The sequence below is a fragment of the Scophthalmus maximus genome, chromosome 19 (assembly GCF_022379125.1).
Source record: "Scophthalmus maximus strain ysfricsl-2021 chromosome 19, ASM2237912v1, whole genome shotgun sequence".
Lineage (NCBI taxonomy): Eukaryota > Metazoa > Chordata > Actinopteri > Pleuronectiformes > Scophthalmidae > Scophthalmus > Scophthalmus maximus.
The window spans coordinates 15,636,397-15,651,972 of NC_061533.1; the positions used below are offsets into that span (position 1 = coordinate 15,636,397).

The window sequence follows — 15,576 nt, forward strand, 5'->3', positions numbered from 1 at the left end:
GTGTCTAATAAAACCACATAAGATTGATTTGCCCTCTTTGTCTTCCAGAGAATAAATTATTATTTTGTTAAAAGGCTACATTTAAGGGATGTGTAGGTATGGTTTATGGACGTTTAACAGATAATCCAGTATATCCAAGACTGTAAAAAAAAAAATCACCACTGAAAACTCATTTTTTAATCTAATATTTTGATGATTACTACATCAGGTGGTTGTGACCCTCTGGTAGTACCAGCTTTTCTGAACTCACAATGCAACCCTGATCCAATTCTTCACCTATGACTCACACCGTTCAACTGTCTTGAAATTAATCATTTAGTCATTTCCTCAAACATTGTATTTGGAAACTGAAAACAAAGCCAGCGTGATGCTATAAGTAAATACTGAGTAGCAATATCATTACTGTTGATGCATGTTTATACACAGTTTGTTTGATACCTGCAGAGACTCGGGGGCAGTCTGGCAGCATGGGATCCAGCGGCGTGTCCAGGGGCTCTGAACTCGATACCCAGTTACAACAGTGCTGTAGGAGGAAAAAAGGAATTGCCAGATGAAAAATCTGAGAAAAGATTTCTCATCATAGTTATGAGTTGCATCTACAAAAGACTGTAAACCCGTCTGTGCCTGGGAAATTAATATGTGGCAGTTAGCGTCCTCCACCACATATAAGCTGGAAATAAAGCAAGGGAAGGGATTTTATGTAAAAACGTGTCTTTTATCTTTATGCCTGATGGACTGCATTTCTATACTTCATTGAAAAAAAGCAGGTTTAATACAAACGCAAAGCAACATTGGAAGAAAAAAAAAGACAAAAAAGGAACGTGGAAAAAGAAAGGGACAAGAGAGGAAAAAAAGAGGGAGGCAAGGGAGACAAAGAGAAGGGGGACAGGTGGGGAGCAGGGGGGAGAGATAGTAAGCGAGAAAGCTGAGTGTGTGTGTACGGCTGAGTGAGGTGGGGGGAGAGGGGGTGGGGGAGGGAGAGAGAGAGATAGAAAGAGAGACAGCAACAAGCAATTAAAAGCTTTGTGACATGTTGCTCAGACAGCTTGGCGTTTGTTTGTGGTGGAGAGCTGAGGCCTTCTACCAGGCTGGATCAGTTGGTGCCCTGGGGGAGGGTGTCTGCCCAGCTTGCTGACCCATAACCCCCTGCAAACACCCCTAGTCCTCTCAAACCCCCCTGTGGTTGACAACTCTACTGTCAGAAAGAAGAGAAGACCTCTTTATCCAGTTTTTTCATCTTCCTGCCTGGGTGGCACTGCCTATGTACCTACTAAGTTATTTCAAACATGGTTAAACCAAATGTACCTTTAACGAATCCTGTCAATTACCACCGTTACTTTACTTTTCCCCTGCTTTGAGTTTTCATTCTCTGGGTCGGAAGATGACAACATACCACCACGCACAATTTTGATTGGTATGCTTTGGCATGTAAGGTTAGTACAAAAACAACAGAAGGGGGAGAGAGGGAGAGAGGGAGGTTGACGAGGAATGCTTGGAGAAGACGTTCCCCAGATAAGATAAAAGTTCAATAGAAGAAAGAGAAAATGTAAAGAGATTAGAATGTGCAGCTGGCGTCCTTCTGAATCACTCCTTATCTGCCCTTGTTTTCCTTTCACCCTGGCCCCCGACAGCCATTACAGTGTTGTGCATGTTTGTGAGCGTGGGTCAGTGATTGCATGCGGGGGGTCTCGCACAATGACGAGTGCCGTTTTGAACCCTTCAAACTCAAACACATACGCACACGTGCTTGCGCATTTTTGCCCTCAGCGACCCTGACTCACAAGGCCCTGACAGGGGAGGGACGGGATGGATGGATGTGTGTAACTTCTCCCACCTCACCCCCTCCAAAAAATACACACACACACACACACACACACACACACACACACACACACACACACACACACACACACACACACACACACACACACACACACACACACACACACACACACACACACACACACACACACACACACACACACACACACACACACACACACACACACTATTGATAAACCGCTACATCTATGCTTTTTTTTATTAATATTACTGTCTTAAAGCTTATATCATTATAACAGTCTGACGATGCTTAGGTACAAGTTACAGAACTGTTCTTGGGCTCTGTCTTGTCTCTCTCCCCCTCTCCCCCATTTCTCTCTTATCAGCCCAACATGGTCGCGGCAGCAGGCTGCCCACCCTGAGTCCGGTTGTACTTGAAGTTTCTTCCTGTTCCTGTTCATTGTGCTTGCTCATTTTTTGGAATTGTTGGGTATCTCTCAATAATATTGTAATATTGAACAGGAAAGTACCGTGAGAAATTATATGTTGTGATCTGGTGCTATTCAAATGAAATGGAATCACAGAGGGACACTGAACATACATAATTGAGTCAACTCTTAACTGTTGCTTCCTGTCTTTAAAAGTGTCTGAGGCTATTTCAAACTAAGTCCCCGTTCACTCCTGCGAGCAACATGCATCTTGGGGCGATCTGCTAACAATTGGCCAGCTCTAAATGCGTCAGTTTACACCTGGTATTACAAGAGTCTCCACTTGGGTCTAATCTCACTCCCCTGCTCTATAAACGCGTACATTCATTGCTGTTTGCAAAGTCAAAATGCGTAGTTGTTTTATGCCAGTCCGACTATGACAGACGGCTCCATTGTCAATGATTTTTGTGTGTGTGTGACAGGGGGAGAGAGAGTGAGAGGGAGTGGGCGAGGAGGGGCTCAGCGAATCAATGAGATACAATGAAATAAGAGTTTACTCATTTCAAATTGTAAAAAACATATGATGAAACATCTGGCCCGTGTACGCAAATCCATATAAAATATTATCACGTAGGTGGTAGTAACATCAACAAGTAAACAAAATTCAGCTGGGAAATGTGTGCAGAAAGGTCTGTTATTAAAAAAGAAGAATAAAAAGTTTGCCGCACTTGTGACCCATTGCTTTCCAATCAAAAGAAATAAAAATGAACCAAAGTACAAATTGAATCCACTTCCCTCTCTTCCGCTATATTTCATTTCTTCAGCCCTGTCAATCAAAAGTGCGAGCAGTGGGAAGGAACATAGCAAAGAGGTTGACGAAAGATCAGCAGAGAGATGAACGGGGAGAAGGAGGGGGTTGTGGTAAGGGGGGGGGGGGCTTCAGTTTTGGGGAAAGATGACAAGTCATCTTGGTAAACAGTGTCATATTGTGTATTTTTAGATCCTCTGCTTTGCCCTGGATGTGCTCTCCTCTGAGCCTTGGCTTGAGGGCAGAGCGGTTTAGAACGGCACAGAAGCTGTGGGGCTCCTTGACTGCTACATCAAGTGTCTCATTGTATCTCCTTTAATTCATTCAGTCTGTCTGGAGGAAGATGTCAGCTGGGCTGTGGAGCAGTGGGCTGAAGGCGGCTGGAGAGAGGGGAAGGAGTGGAGTCTTTCAAAGAGCCCTCCTCCCTCACCCTTCATCTCCACCATCACCACCAATGGAGGCAGGGAGGCAGGGGTTGAATAGATTTGTCAAGGCTACCACACACATACACACACACACGTGCACACAAACTCTTGCATAAACACACACACAAACAGACACACAAACACACACACACACACACACACACACAGAGCACACAGCCCCAGTGCTGTGTGAGACCGCAGGCACAACAGCAGTCACATAAAGGCAAGGCCTGCTGGCTCGGATTAGAGAAGGGCGATGTGACAAAAGGATGGCACATCACATTGGCTGCCTCTGACGCATAGCATCACCGCTTCAAGCAGCGCGTCCGCTGATCAATGGCTCCGCTGAACTAAAGGCAGACAGAAACAAACATGTAAACAGATCTGACTCTTCTCCCCCACCTCTGCTGCTCTGTGCATGTGTTTCTGTGTGCGTGTGTTTGGATTTGCACCGAATATGCACACACATACCACAGACACAATGATTGGATTTAACTCAACACAATCATCAACTTTACCCAGATACAAAGTTCTTAAAGATCTGTGAGTTCAAGTGTGAGGTAACCAGCATGGTGTGAGAGTGTAAATGACTAGCTGTTGTCTGATTGGCCCCTCTACCTGTGAAGGATGCTTTCGAGCCTCTGTTATGTGTATATGTGCGTGTTTGCCTCCGTACGCATGCTCGCCTGCACGCTCGCAGAGAATAATGGACACAAAACACTGCACTCAGCAAATGGCGGGGGGATCTAATGGAGCCATCACGAGGACCAAATAGGTCTCTTGTAGGTGTTCATATCCACTACGCAGAAGGTGTCACAGGATCATGCACACAAGGCCATTACAAGGGGATGTGCACTCCCTACCTTCCTAAACCTGCATTGAGATTAACACATAACACCATGTACACTCATGTTTGGCCAGAAATCGTTACCAGAACTGTTAAGAAGGTGACTGAATAATTAAATAGCTTACAAAATTATTTCCTGATAAGTGTTGAATCTGAAAATAAAATATGTGTATGTATTGCATGTACATTCAGATGTGTCCAGTGGACGTAAGACATTATCTCCACCTCTTTTTTCCCCTCCGTTCACATATAGGACAAAATCCCATGATCAAAACCCTGTGCCAGTGTATAAAAGTCCCCCGAACCACAACACACGTGACGGGCTGCAACTTCTCAGAAAGTAGTTCCAAGAATGAGTTCTTGCTCACTCTCTCCGTGTCTGTATCTCCCACCTCATCCAGTTGCTGTATAATCTCTATGGATTAGGATGGTTTATTCATGACCGTAGTGTACTCTGTATGTGTGTGTGCGTGCATGTGTGTATGTCTGTGTGTGTGTGCTCTGGGCAGGCCACTAGAGTGTGACAGCAGGCCAGCACGGTGACAGGAGACACCTTGGAGACTGTGACAGGCTGCCAGCTGTACACCATCATTCACATTTCTCTCTCTCTCTCTCTCACTCACTTCTCCTCACTATGCTACTCATCTATCCCCACATTCATCTCTTCATCTCCTCTCCTGCATCTGTATTCACTCCGTTCAGTCTACCTGTCTTTTTGTTTTTCTTTTCCACAGCTCTACCCCGTGCTTTCTTGGCGGCAGTCAACAGGATTTAAATAATTGAACATTTCCCATACTTTATCTCTGTGTCTATTTTTTTCTGTCTCAGTCAGTGGATGAGTCTTTCCATCTCTGCCTCTGCTTATTTCTGCTCCTTTTGATTTTCTCTCACCATCACTCTTTTTTTCTCTCTGGGCAGTGACGTAATTTGCCCCTCATCTGACCCGTTTGGTCTATATAACTTGGCCCAGCAGGTGCTGATCTTTAAATCCCATCTTCTCTTTTTTACTCTCCTCTTTTCATCTGTCCATCCCACCATCCAGTGACTTCTTGAACCCCGGAGGAGGGAATTATCTCTGTCCTACGAGAACAGAACAGTGCACTGCTGGAGTGCCCCTGACCTCACATGCAGGCATTCGTACGGGCACCCATATTTATGCCTGTTTTTGAGGAAATATAACGAACACATCTTTGTTTTGAAATTAAATTTGTGTAATCATTGACATAATACATTTAAAGGACACTGAGAGAAAAATAAACATTGTTTTAGGATTAACAACAGGCAGTGAGTACTGTTAGAACTGTGAGTCCAAAACAAAGTTGGCGATGTGGAGAGTTCAAAAGGAATAGAGGGATCAAAACAGAAATACATTTAATTAGACAGGCGCCTCTCTTAAATTCTGCCAAAAAGGGACTGTGGGTTAATGAGTACAACAGAGTGTGAATCCTTGCCTCTCCCCTGCATCAACTGGACAAAGAAGGTTATTTCAGATTTATTGTTCTGGGTAATCATCACAAATAGAAAATCACTTAACATTCCAATTATGCTATGTCGCATCACATCCCTTAGATGAATCAAAAATAGGAGATGCCAGACAAGGAGAAGAGGGCCAGCGCAACCTTGAATCCCCACAACTCAAACTAACATACATACACATTTATAGACAAGGAACACACACTTGAACACACAAAGAAAAAACCCACGCACAAAATATGGGGGATGACAGAAATAGCAAAAACAAAAGGCGAGGGACATAAAAGAGGATGTAATGCGGGAAAGGTGGGCATGTGTATGTGTGTGCGTGTGTGTGGGGTGTCCATGACATTTGCATCTCTGGCTCTCAAGCACCTCTGGTCTTGGCTGGTCCTCATCAGTATGTGCATACTGAGCGAGCCCAGGTGCTGGGTATGGCGCAGAGGTCACATCAGAAAGGGCAAGTGCTAAAATGAAGCTAACACAAATGCACGTGCATTCTATCTCACATGCGTACCCATGAGCACACAGGAACACATGCACGTGCGCTCACACATATGCATCGCCGGCCACATTCACGCGCAACGGCGAGGGTTAACGGTCTCAGTTATTCATTGACATGCATGCGGGAAGAAAAGGCAGGGGTTGATGAAAAAGAAAATAGCGGGAAAACATGCAAACAAAGGTTCTCTATGACTTCTAAGGCTAGCTGTTGGTCAGGGGCGCAGGTAGGTCAGCAGAGTTGTGCGGGGGGAAATTAGAGATGAGCAGAATCTGAGTGACCTCAGCTCACCGGGGTGAATTTACATGATGAAATGGAAGCCTCGGAATAGACCGCTGTACGTTTCACAGCATCTTTGTCAGCCTTGAGGGTGTATGAGTGTGTGTGTGTGTGTGTGTGTGTGTGTGTGTGTGTGTGTGTGTAAATTTGCGCACGTGTGGCCATTTCACCTGCTGCATCCAGTCCTGTGTGCCTTTGCTGGTCTCCTGAAGCCAGATGTTGTGAGCGGAGTCAGTCAGAGCCACGGCACACACTCTATTCTTCACCTGCATTTCCCTCTGATTCATCTGCCACAAAAAGCAAATCAGATTCATGTTAGTCACCCTTCCAGCATGTTGATGACATGGTCACTGTTGAGGAGCCGACAGGTAATTTCATACAGCATTTGAATGACAGAGACCTTATGCTGTAAGAGTTATAATAACCTCTTTAGAAAAACAAAAATCTGAATTTTGGATGGATGTGAGTAAAATCATTTTCATGTGAAATACCCGGTGTGTCAGTAGATACTTGCCTAATACAAAATGTATTCCCTGTATAATACACACTGTCAGCCTATTCCTCGGACCATGATAGGACTGACCCAGTGGACAGCTTTGTAACTGGTGGTTACAGATTCAACCTGGTGTATAGCATAATGTTATAAAGTGAAAAATGAAAGAGCTGCTCCACCATAGCGTGTCCTTGTCACGTTCTGTACAAATGTCCTTCCCCATGCACGTTCAAATACCTCGGTCCCCATTCTTAGTACCCTTTCCCTTCACATGTCACAGAGAATGTGGCATCACCAGGCTCGTCGTCCTATTCCCCCCTGAATGTCAACGCCAAGGAAAATGTCACACAAAGGACTTGTTACCGCAGTACAATAGACTTCCCACACTGCTGGTCCTACCCTGAGGAGTACCGTAGCCAGGCAGTGGGAACAAGCCGTTTCACTCTGCTTCGCTTTAAGATAAAAATGGGAAGAAAAGAGGAACAGGACGCGCAACAAAAGGTTAACAATCACTTACTCTATAGATTTAGTGACGCTGGTGGACTGGGGATGGTCGCAGTGCTGCGGAATAGCACTAAGTGTGGGTAGTGGGTGTGTGGTCATCTGCACGCTGTGCTACAGCTGTACAGACCAAATGCTACATTAAACTACATTAAAGCTTCATCTTAAGTGTCATCTGGAGGGAGGGAAAATCTTGGCAGTGTCCTCAACTACTGGACTTCTGGTGGGCTTAAAATGGTGATGGTGTTTATGGCTTGGTGCCAGAGAATAAGACTAGCACAGATCTTGGTAGTGTTAAAGAATATCAGGCATTAGTTGGTGCTTGCATGTAAGAATATAATCACTATTGGCCTAGTGTAATAAGCTAGTATAATAAAACAAAACGGGTCTGAGGTATGAGTATAAGGCTACTTTCTGGGCGGGCGTAGGGGGTTTAAGCTGGGGCTACAGTATGAATCTGTGTCTGACACTCAGACTGTGGCAAAGGCTGAAGCAATCATAGAGGCCAGCTCAAGCTGGCTGGCTGTACATCATAATGACAGTGGGCATTTGAATACATCCTCCCTTGCCCAGCCAAATTAAAGTGGGAGTGTATAGAGATAAATGGAATCTATTAAGGCACTAAGGACTCATACATCATCCGGCTGATAAGGCTTCCACTGGAGCGTCTTCACCATGGTGGAGGATAAAGTCGAATGAGAGGGGAGGTATAACCATAAGCATGATGGAAAAAAAAAAAAAAGGTGCACATCTGCGGACACAGACAACAAAAGGAGACAGACACTGCACATGTATGCGCAGACAAATTCCCTCGCTCACACAAAAATCATACAATCACATACACACAGAGAGATACAGACCCCTCACTGTACTCCCTTCCTCATCCACGCTTGGTTGAAAAGCTTTCCACTGGCAGAACTGGGCCCGTGGGAGTAGCAAAGTCAACCTTTTAAAACTGGAGGTGTCAGTCAAGGGCTTGTTTTCTGGTGCTAGCCAAACGGGCCAGTCCCTGAGCATAGAGGCTGCTAGCAGAGGCCAAGAAACAGGAGACAGTGGACTGACTGGCCATGTAAAAGGCTAAGCACATGACTTCACTCCGGTCAAAAACATCACCCAAGTCTGGGGACAAAACTCTTTTCCACTTTCCAAGTGGATAAATGGATCTCTACTCGCTCCCATTGCTTGCCCCTTCTAGTAATCTTTATATGTGATGTTTAAAACATCAGCGTATTTTACATGAGTAAGCTTCAGTGGAAATCACTGGCATATTAAAACTGTAACGAACGCACGGTAACTTGTGCCGAAGTAAAATGTATTTGCCAACCTGCCATTCATGACAGGTTGTTTAAGTCTATCTTTTGTTTAAAGCATTTTGACATGCCACTTTTAAAACAAAGTACTTTAGAGAGATAACAAAGGATGTGCAGATAAATGGAAGCAAGACACGCAGACCAGAGGAAGTGAGTGTGTGTGTGTCTGTGTGTGTGTGGGTACACACATGGACGTATGCATATGTGTGTAGGGCTGAATGTGAGCAGATATGAGAGCTGCACAACAGAAGGGCAGTTTGGTGGAGAAGCAAGTGGATGACAGACAGCGGTTAGACAAAGATAGAGGCATGAACAAAGAGAAAGGCACAGCTGGTAAGGTGGGAGTGAAGCTTGGTTGTGGATGGTGCTGGATGGAAACGTGTGGAACCTAAATAGTGAACTTAAGTATTTAGACAGTGCGTGGTTAAATGTGCCTGTCTCGTCAAGCAGACAGATAAGTAGAGAAAATGTTTTGTTTTTAATGAATGGGATAATGAGACCTTTGGAAATCCAAAAGAAGTCATTAAAATTGATTAGATTCAGCAAGTTGTCCCAGGTTACGTTTTATTGGTTTAAATACAAGGAAAACTGTATTTTGTCTGTGCCTTTTCTAATCAACTTCTGTGCTCAAGTTTCTCTGTGATTTGCTATTCAAAGATATTGACTCCGTATTCTATTTTTGCTGCAATGCTGAAGGGAAATAAGTCGTAAACTCTCCTCAAAAAGAGTCTGTATCCCTGATGATGACTGGGCCAAAGATTACAAACCAAAAAAACTCCACCGCTCATCCATAAATCTCTCGTTCTTACAGTTGTCGTTGCCATGTTGCCTACACATGTGGTGAGCTGTGGTAACAGTTGAGGTAATAGGTTGACAAATAATGACTCCAGAAGCGAGTGCTCCGTGCAGTGTGGCCCTCAACCACAATAATTTTGACACCACTGGCTCTTGTGTTTTACAAGCCACAATGACAACTGGGGAGAGATGCACGCTGAAATGAAAATCTAAGCACGTCTCTGTCTTCTGCCTACCAACCTGTTGCAGCCATAAAGCCACATGCTCCCAGGGGGGTTTTCTTATCACATGAACTCATCACGTTATAATTTTTACACAAATTCACCCTGTGAGTTAGTGTCAGACATCTTTATCCAGAATGTTAAATGTGCTAATCCACTTTGTAACCACAGACTGCAGCTTTAACAAGGAAACAGGCCAGCTGTTGTGATCAGTCTTGTATCGGACAGGGAAAAAAAGAAGAGAAACATGTGGAAATACTTGTTGAGCTAAAACCAACACGCAGATGTTGAGGCATTTGCTGTGTCTCTGCTGGCCTTTCCTTTAACACTCAAGCAGCTGGATATGCAGAGTATAAACTCAGGTGGAGCTTGGACATGGAGGGCTTGCTTGTAAAAAAAAAAGAAGAAAAAAAAGAAGTAAGATGGGGGAGTAGAAAGGCAGAAGGTTGTTGGAGGGAGCTGAATGGAGTACGCAAGGAGGGGGAAAAAAAAGAGAAATTAGAAGACAAAGCACGACAGACGACAGACAGGCAGATGTGCACATGCATCAAGGAATATTTGTGAATGTTTTATTGATCCCCTTGAGGGAAATAATCTTTTCCTTCGACCCACTACACCGAGGGTCAGACCACAGGGTGAGCTTCAGAACAGCATCCCTGAAGCAAGCAGGCTTTCATTTGGCCAAGTGTAAGTGGACAAGATGAGGGTCCCATCACAGAGGGCTGAACCAGAGTCCTCAACTTGAACGGCGACCTCCTTAGTCACCTGAGCACCTTAACGAAATGTTCATCACATCATGCAATGTATTTCATCTTCTGCACAATTTCAGGCTCATAGATCCGATTGAGTTAAATCATCAAGGCCATTTCGACATCATAGTTTAGTTTGCCAGAAGAAAAAAAAAAGTGTCAAATAAATTCCCTGACCTGTTTGTGACAAGCTGTTTTTCTAAAAATCACTGTGATGTGGATTTAATCTGACCACGTCTACACATCACATGCCTTTGAACCGTGATAATAAAGCTGAGTCACTACCGATGACACAGACTCAAGATCGCCCCCGCCCCACGTACATTCAAACTCTGCATGAACTTCAACCACCCCCCCGCTCTCTGGTTCGCCCTCATAAACCATTTTTCTTTTGTGATTTCTCTGCAGAGGATCTGGTTGCTATGGAGACAAACAAACATCATAGATTTCTGACCCCCTGTTTGGCACAATTCTACTACAACCTACTTTTCACAAGCTCTATAAAATAGACAACCCCCATGGATTTGGAGCCACTCAAACAAACTCACATTCATTTCTTAAAGACTTACCCTAACACTTGCCTAACCCTAAACCTCAACCTAACCATAATTCAACCCTTGCTTTAACCCCCCCCACCACACACACACACAAACATACAAATATGTATCTTGTGTCTGACCTCTCACATGGATCTCAGCAAAATACAGTGTAAAGCACTTAGAGCTACTTTGTGCGACGAAGCCAGCTAATTGCAAGACTTTTTGTTGGGCATAATCTTATTTTCGGCACTGAAGTATTAATGTGATATTTGATGGCTGTGTGTGTGTGTGTGTGTGTGTGTGTGTGTGTGTGTGTGTGTGTGTGTAAAAGTTGGGTGTGCATGACGGAGGGAAGGGGGGCATATTAATCATGTTTATTTATCTGGACGAGGAGTTGAAATAAGCGTCAAGACATCATTTAACAGCATGCTAAGCTAATCTCTGGTCGAGATAAATACTTCATTTCGCTCCTCTCCCTGTGACGCTCCTTGCTTGCGACTGCTCCGCTGACGCTACATCTAAACACCGGCAATAATAAAGACAATTATTTAGGCCTTTGATAATTATGTGTCAAAGGCAGCGAAAGCCACTAGATAATTGGGTGAAAAGTGAATGGTAATCTACAATGGAGATCCCCGTGGGGAGACAGGCAGACTCATCCCTAGAAAGAATGCAGTGTGAGGGGGGAAAAAAAAGAGGAAAAAGGCAAAGACAGAAAGATGAGAGCTCTTTAAGGGACCCTGCTCACTGTCAGATAGTCAATGTGAAAAGCCACAATTATACAGAGAGAGCGAGTGCGAATAGAGAGCAGCAAACAAGAGATGGGAAAACAAGAGATAGAGAGAGAATGACAGAAAAAAATGAGTGAGAAGGAAAAAGAAGACAAAATGTGGTCGTCGGAGTGTTCAAAGACTGAGCAGAGGCCAAGGGGAAGGGAGGAGAGAGAAAGAGTGAGAGAGTGAGAGAGAAGCGCCCCGAGTTGATGCCAGTCAGTGACAAGGCTTATAATGTGGCTGCGCTGCCATGCTCTGCCAACAGCCACGGATAATCTAGGACTACCCACTGAGCACTGAAGCACTGCTTAAATATTTGATTGATTAACTGTCCTGTTGCTGCCAGAGAGTAAGAGGAGAGCGTCAGAGGAGCCAGGGCGAACACAGAAAAAACAAACAAACATGTATGCGGGTGCACACCGGAAGGTTGGAAAACACATGGCGCGGACACACTAACACATACACCCCCATACATCCTTACATGCCAACATTGGAACAGGAGCAGAAACACAAACACATACAGACGTGTACACAGTGCAAGCATGTGCAGAATCTGCAAAGACAGTAGCTAAGGGTTGTGTGTGGGGGGGGGGGGGGGGGGGGGGCAAACACACAAAGGCTGAATAATGCTCTGGCAGTGATTTTCTTCTATCATGAATCAATGAACACAATAGACTTATAGATTAACAGTGGATAAATTGATGATCCACACAAACACATTGATCTCCGTGTGCTCTACCTAATATTCCTATGACTGTATAACTGCTCTCAGGTCATAGAGGGGTGGATATAGGACTGGGAGTGCAGCTAGTTCAAATACTCCACCAGGTCTGTGTGACATACGTACACACACTAAACACACTGATCCCTGTTGGTCCCTGACTGTGAAAACACAGGCAGCTGGCCCCCCACGCTCCAACACCCTCCACGGGAAGCGACAACACCAGCACTTCCTGTGGCTTTGAAGCAGAGGTCCCAGGTCCCCTGTCTGTCCCCAGTTTCCTTTGTCTTAACCGCAGGAAGGAAGCCCTCTCTAGCACGAGGCCACAGGGCCCTAGGGAGCGAGAGGGAGTGTGTTTGTGCGTTGTGTGTTCAGTACTGTGAGAGTGTGCGGAGGTTTTGCTCAGTGAGGTCGCATGCATTTACCTAAGAGGGTTTTTCCCCCTTCGGAGTGTGTATGAACTCTGGCCGCGGCGAGGGTGGAGAGAGGGAGGGAGAGAGCAGGAGAAAACGGCAACAACTTCCTCCTGCCTTTCCTCTCATGGATGTTCAGCACATGCATGATGGAGGGAGGGAGGGAGGGAGGGAAATGGTGGGCGAGGAGAGGGGTTGAAATCTGACAGGGAGAGGAGGGGACATTCCCGAACTATGAGTGACAGCACCGGACGCGTGGCAGCGGGAAGTGGTGTATGTCTGTGTGCACATGTTTTCCACGCTCAGTCTTACATAGAATTACATACATTACATAGATACATGCATATGACAGATACACACCAACATATGGGGTAGTGAGGAAAAGGAAGGCCAATAAATATTTACTGACACAGCAGAGGTAGAGAATGGCTGTCCACCGGTGGAAACAAAAGGCAGAGGATGAGGAGCGGCGTGCCAGGAAACCTGCCGGCTGTGGGCACTGCGCCCCGCTTGTGCCCGCATGGAAAACAAGAGGAAGACGGGAAGGGCAGGCGGACGGAGGAGCGACGGAGAGGAAGAGAAGGCGGGGAGGATGGGACGAGGAGGAGGAGAAGAAGGGAGGGACGAACAGGGCTGTGGGTAAGGGAGTGCTCGTAAACATCAGCAGCCTGGTGCTGTTAAATCATGATAACACAATTAGTTTCTTCAACACTCGGTTGAGTGAGAGTTTTAATGTGTGCGGGAGTTGCTTTTTGCATTGCAGGTATGTAAATTTAAACCTGCCCTTTTCTTACTATAATATTTATTATTTTATAATATACTAATATATATATATATATATATATATATATATATATATATATACACACTAATAATATTACACTGTACTATAAAAATACTCTAAGATTTTTTTCATATCTTAGTGGAACTCTTCCACAAAATATTGTTTCTTCCTGCTACTGATATATAATTCGACAAAAAAAAATCATGAGTCGCTAAAACACTCTAATTCCTATCGGTCTCACTTGACTGACGGCTCTTTCGTTGCAATATTATTGCATTCAAATCCTTCAGACCCAACAGCCAAGCTGATGCTGAAATGTATACTGTAGCAGTAATTCATAGCTGCTACGACACAATTCAGTTCATTTGTAATTAACATCTGCACAGGGGTATAGTGTTAATAACTCCCAACAGTTTGATCAATTTACATTCCTGTCACAAAGAAAAGACTGGACGCCGTTGCTCAAGTTACTCAATATCAGCAATACTCCTGTAATTTTCACATTGAAATGGTATTGACACAATTAAGTAAGTGGACAAAGTTTTGGAACAGTAGTAGTTACGGGTTCATATATTGTTTAGAAACAGCAATTACAGAAATTCTCCGAATGATAATTTCTAATTAGGCCCTACCAAAGAGAAATTACGGCATGGCGACTAATTAAAGTCTTGTGTTAATTAGGATTCATCTTAGTTAAGAAAATCAGCACAAGCTAGATTGGGCTATGTCTTCATCGTTCCCAAATCAACTGGCCATATTAACAGCTCTGGTCTACAAAGTGAAATGAGAAAACTTTTGCACGTTGGATACAGCGTGTGGGCCTCATCATCTCCAATTGCCTTTTCTTTCCCTCTCTTTCACTTGGAAAGTGCCTCTTTCTTGTCTTCCTCCCTGTCTCTCAACCCTCCGGCAATGCTGTAAAATAGAAACCTAACCTCAATATTTTCCCTCACGGTGCTGGGACTTGCTGGCCCATTAAATTCCCCTTCCCATGTGTCAGCTTGAACATTTCCACCATGAAATTTTCGTATAATTAAACTTTCTTAATGATTTATAAGCTATAATAATAGCCGTGAGTATTTCAGAGCAGGTTAAAGGGACAGCCTTTAAGTGCACGCCGGGGGATGACCCTGTTTAAACATAGTTTTCGGATGGGCGACTCTCAGCTGGAGACGAGGATGGATAGGGTGAGGGAGAGTGAGATTGACGGAGGGAGGGAGTGAGCGAGAGGGCCTAACAAGGGCGGGTGGAGGATGAGGCTGAGACCTTTGTGTCGTTACTCAGGGTGATACCGACATCGAGGAGAACCAAGAGCTCCCTGAACCCTGGCAGGGAGGACAGAGCTTACCACGGAGAGAGAGACAGGCAGCGCAGACGGAGTAACAGGTTCAAAAACTGAGAGAGAGGGAAACCCTGGCCGGGGAGAATTCTTTTTTTTATAAAAAATTATTAACAGATTCAATCCTTGTGAATCAAACACAATAACACAGTTTACTGTGCAAATATAAAGCAGTACTGGAGTTAATATCTAAATGATGTGCACAAACTATTTGCATGCATGTTCTAGGGTGCGTGCGTGCGTGCGTGCACACGCACACACACACACACACACACACACACACACACACACACACACACACACACACACACACACACACACACACACACACACACACACACACACACACACACACACACACACACACACACACACACACACACACACACACACA

The 15,576-nt window shown here is 44.7% G+C and overlaps 1 protein-coding gene across 3 annotated transcripts in view; it reads right to left on the reverse strand.

Annotated features, from left to right (window-relative positions):
• The window catches only part of fam172a (family with sequence similarity 172 member A), a 142,562-nt gene that overhangs the window by 41,546 nt on the left and 85,440 nt on the right, over window positions 1-15,576 (reverse strand). For all 3 annotated transcript variants that reach the window (XM_035640206.2, XM_035640204.2, XM_035640207.2), the window contains exons 9-10: window positions 6,715-6,831; window positions 439-523 (exon numbers count right to left, since the gene is read on the reverse strand). In XM_035640206.2, the coding sequence (XP_035496099.1) occupies window positions 439-523; window positions 6,715-6,831 (202 nt within the window). The remainder of the gene's footprint in view (window positions 1-438; window positions 524-6,714; window positions 6,832-15,576) is intronic.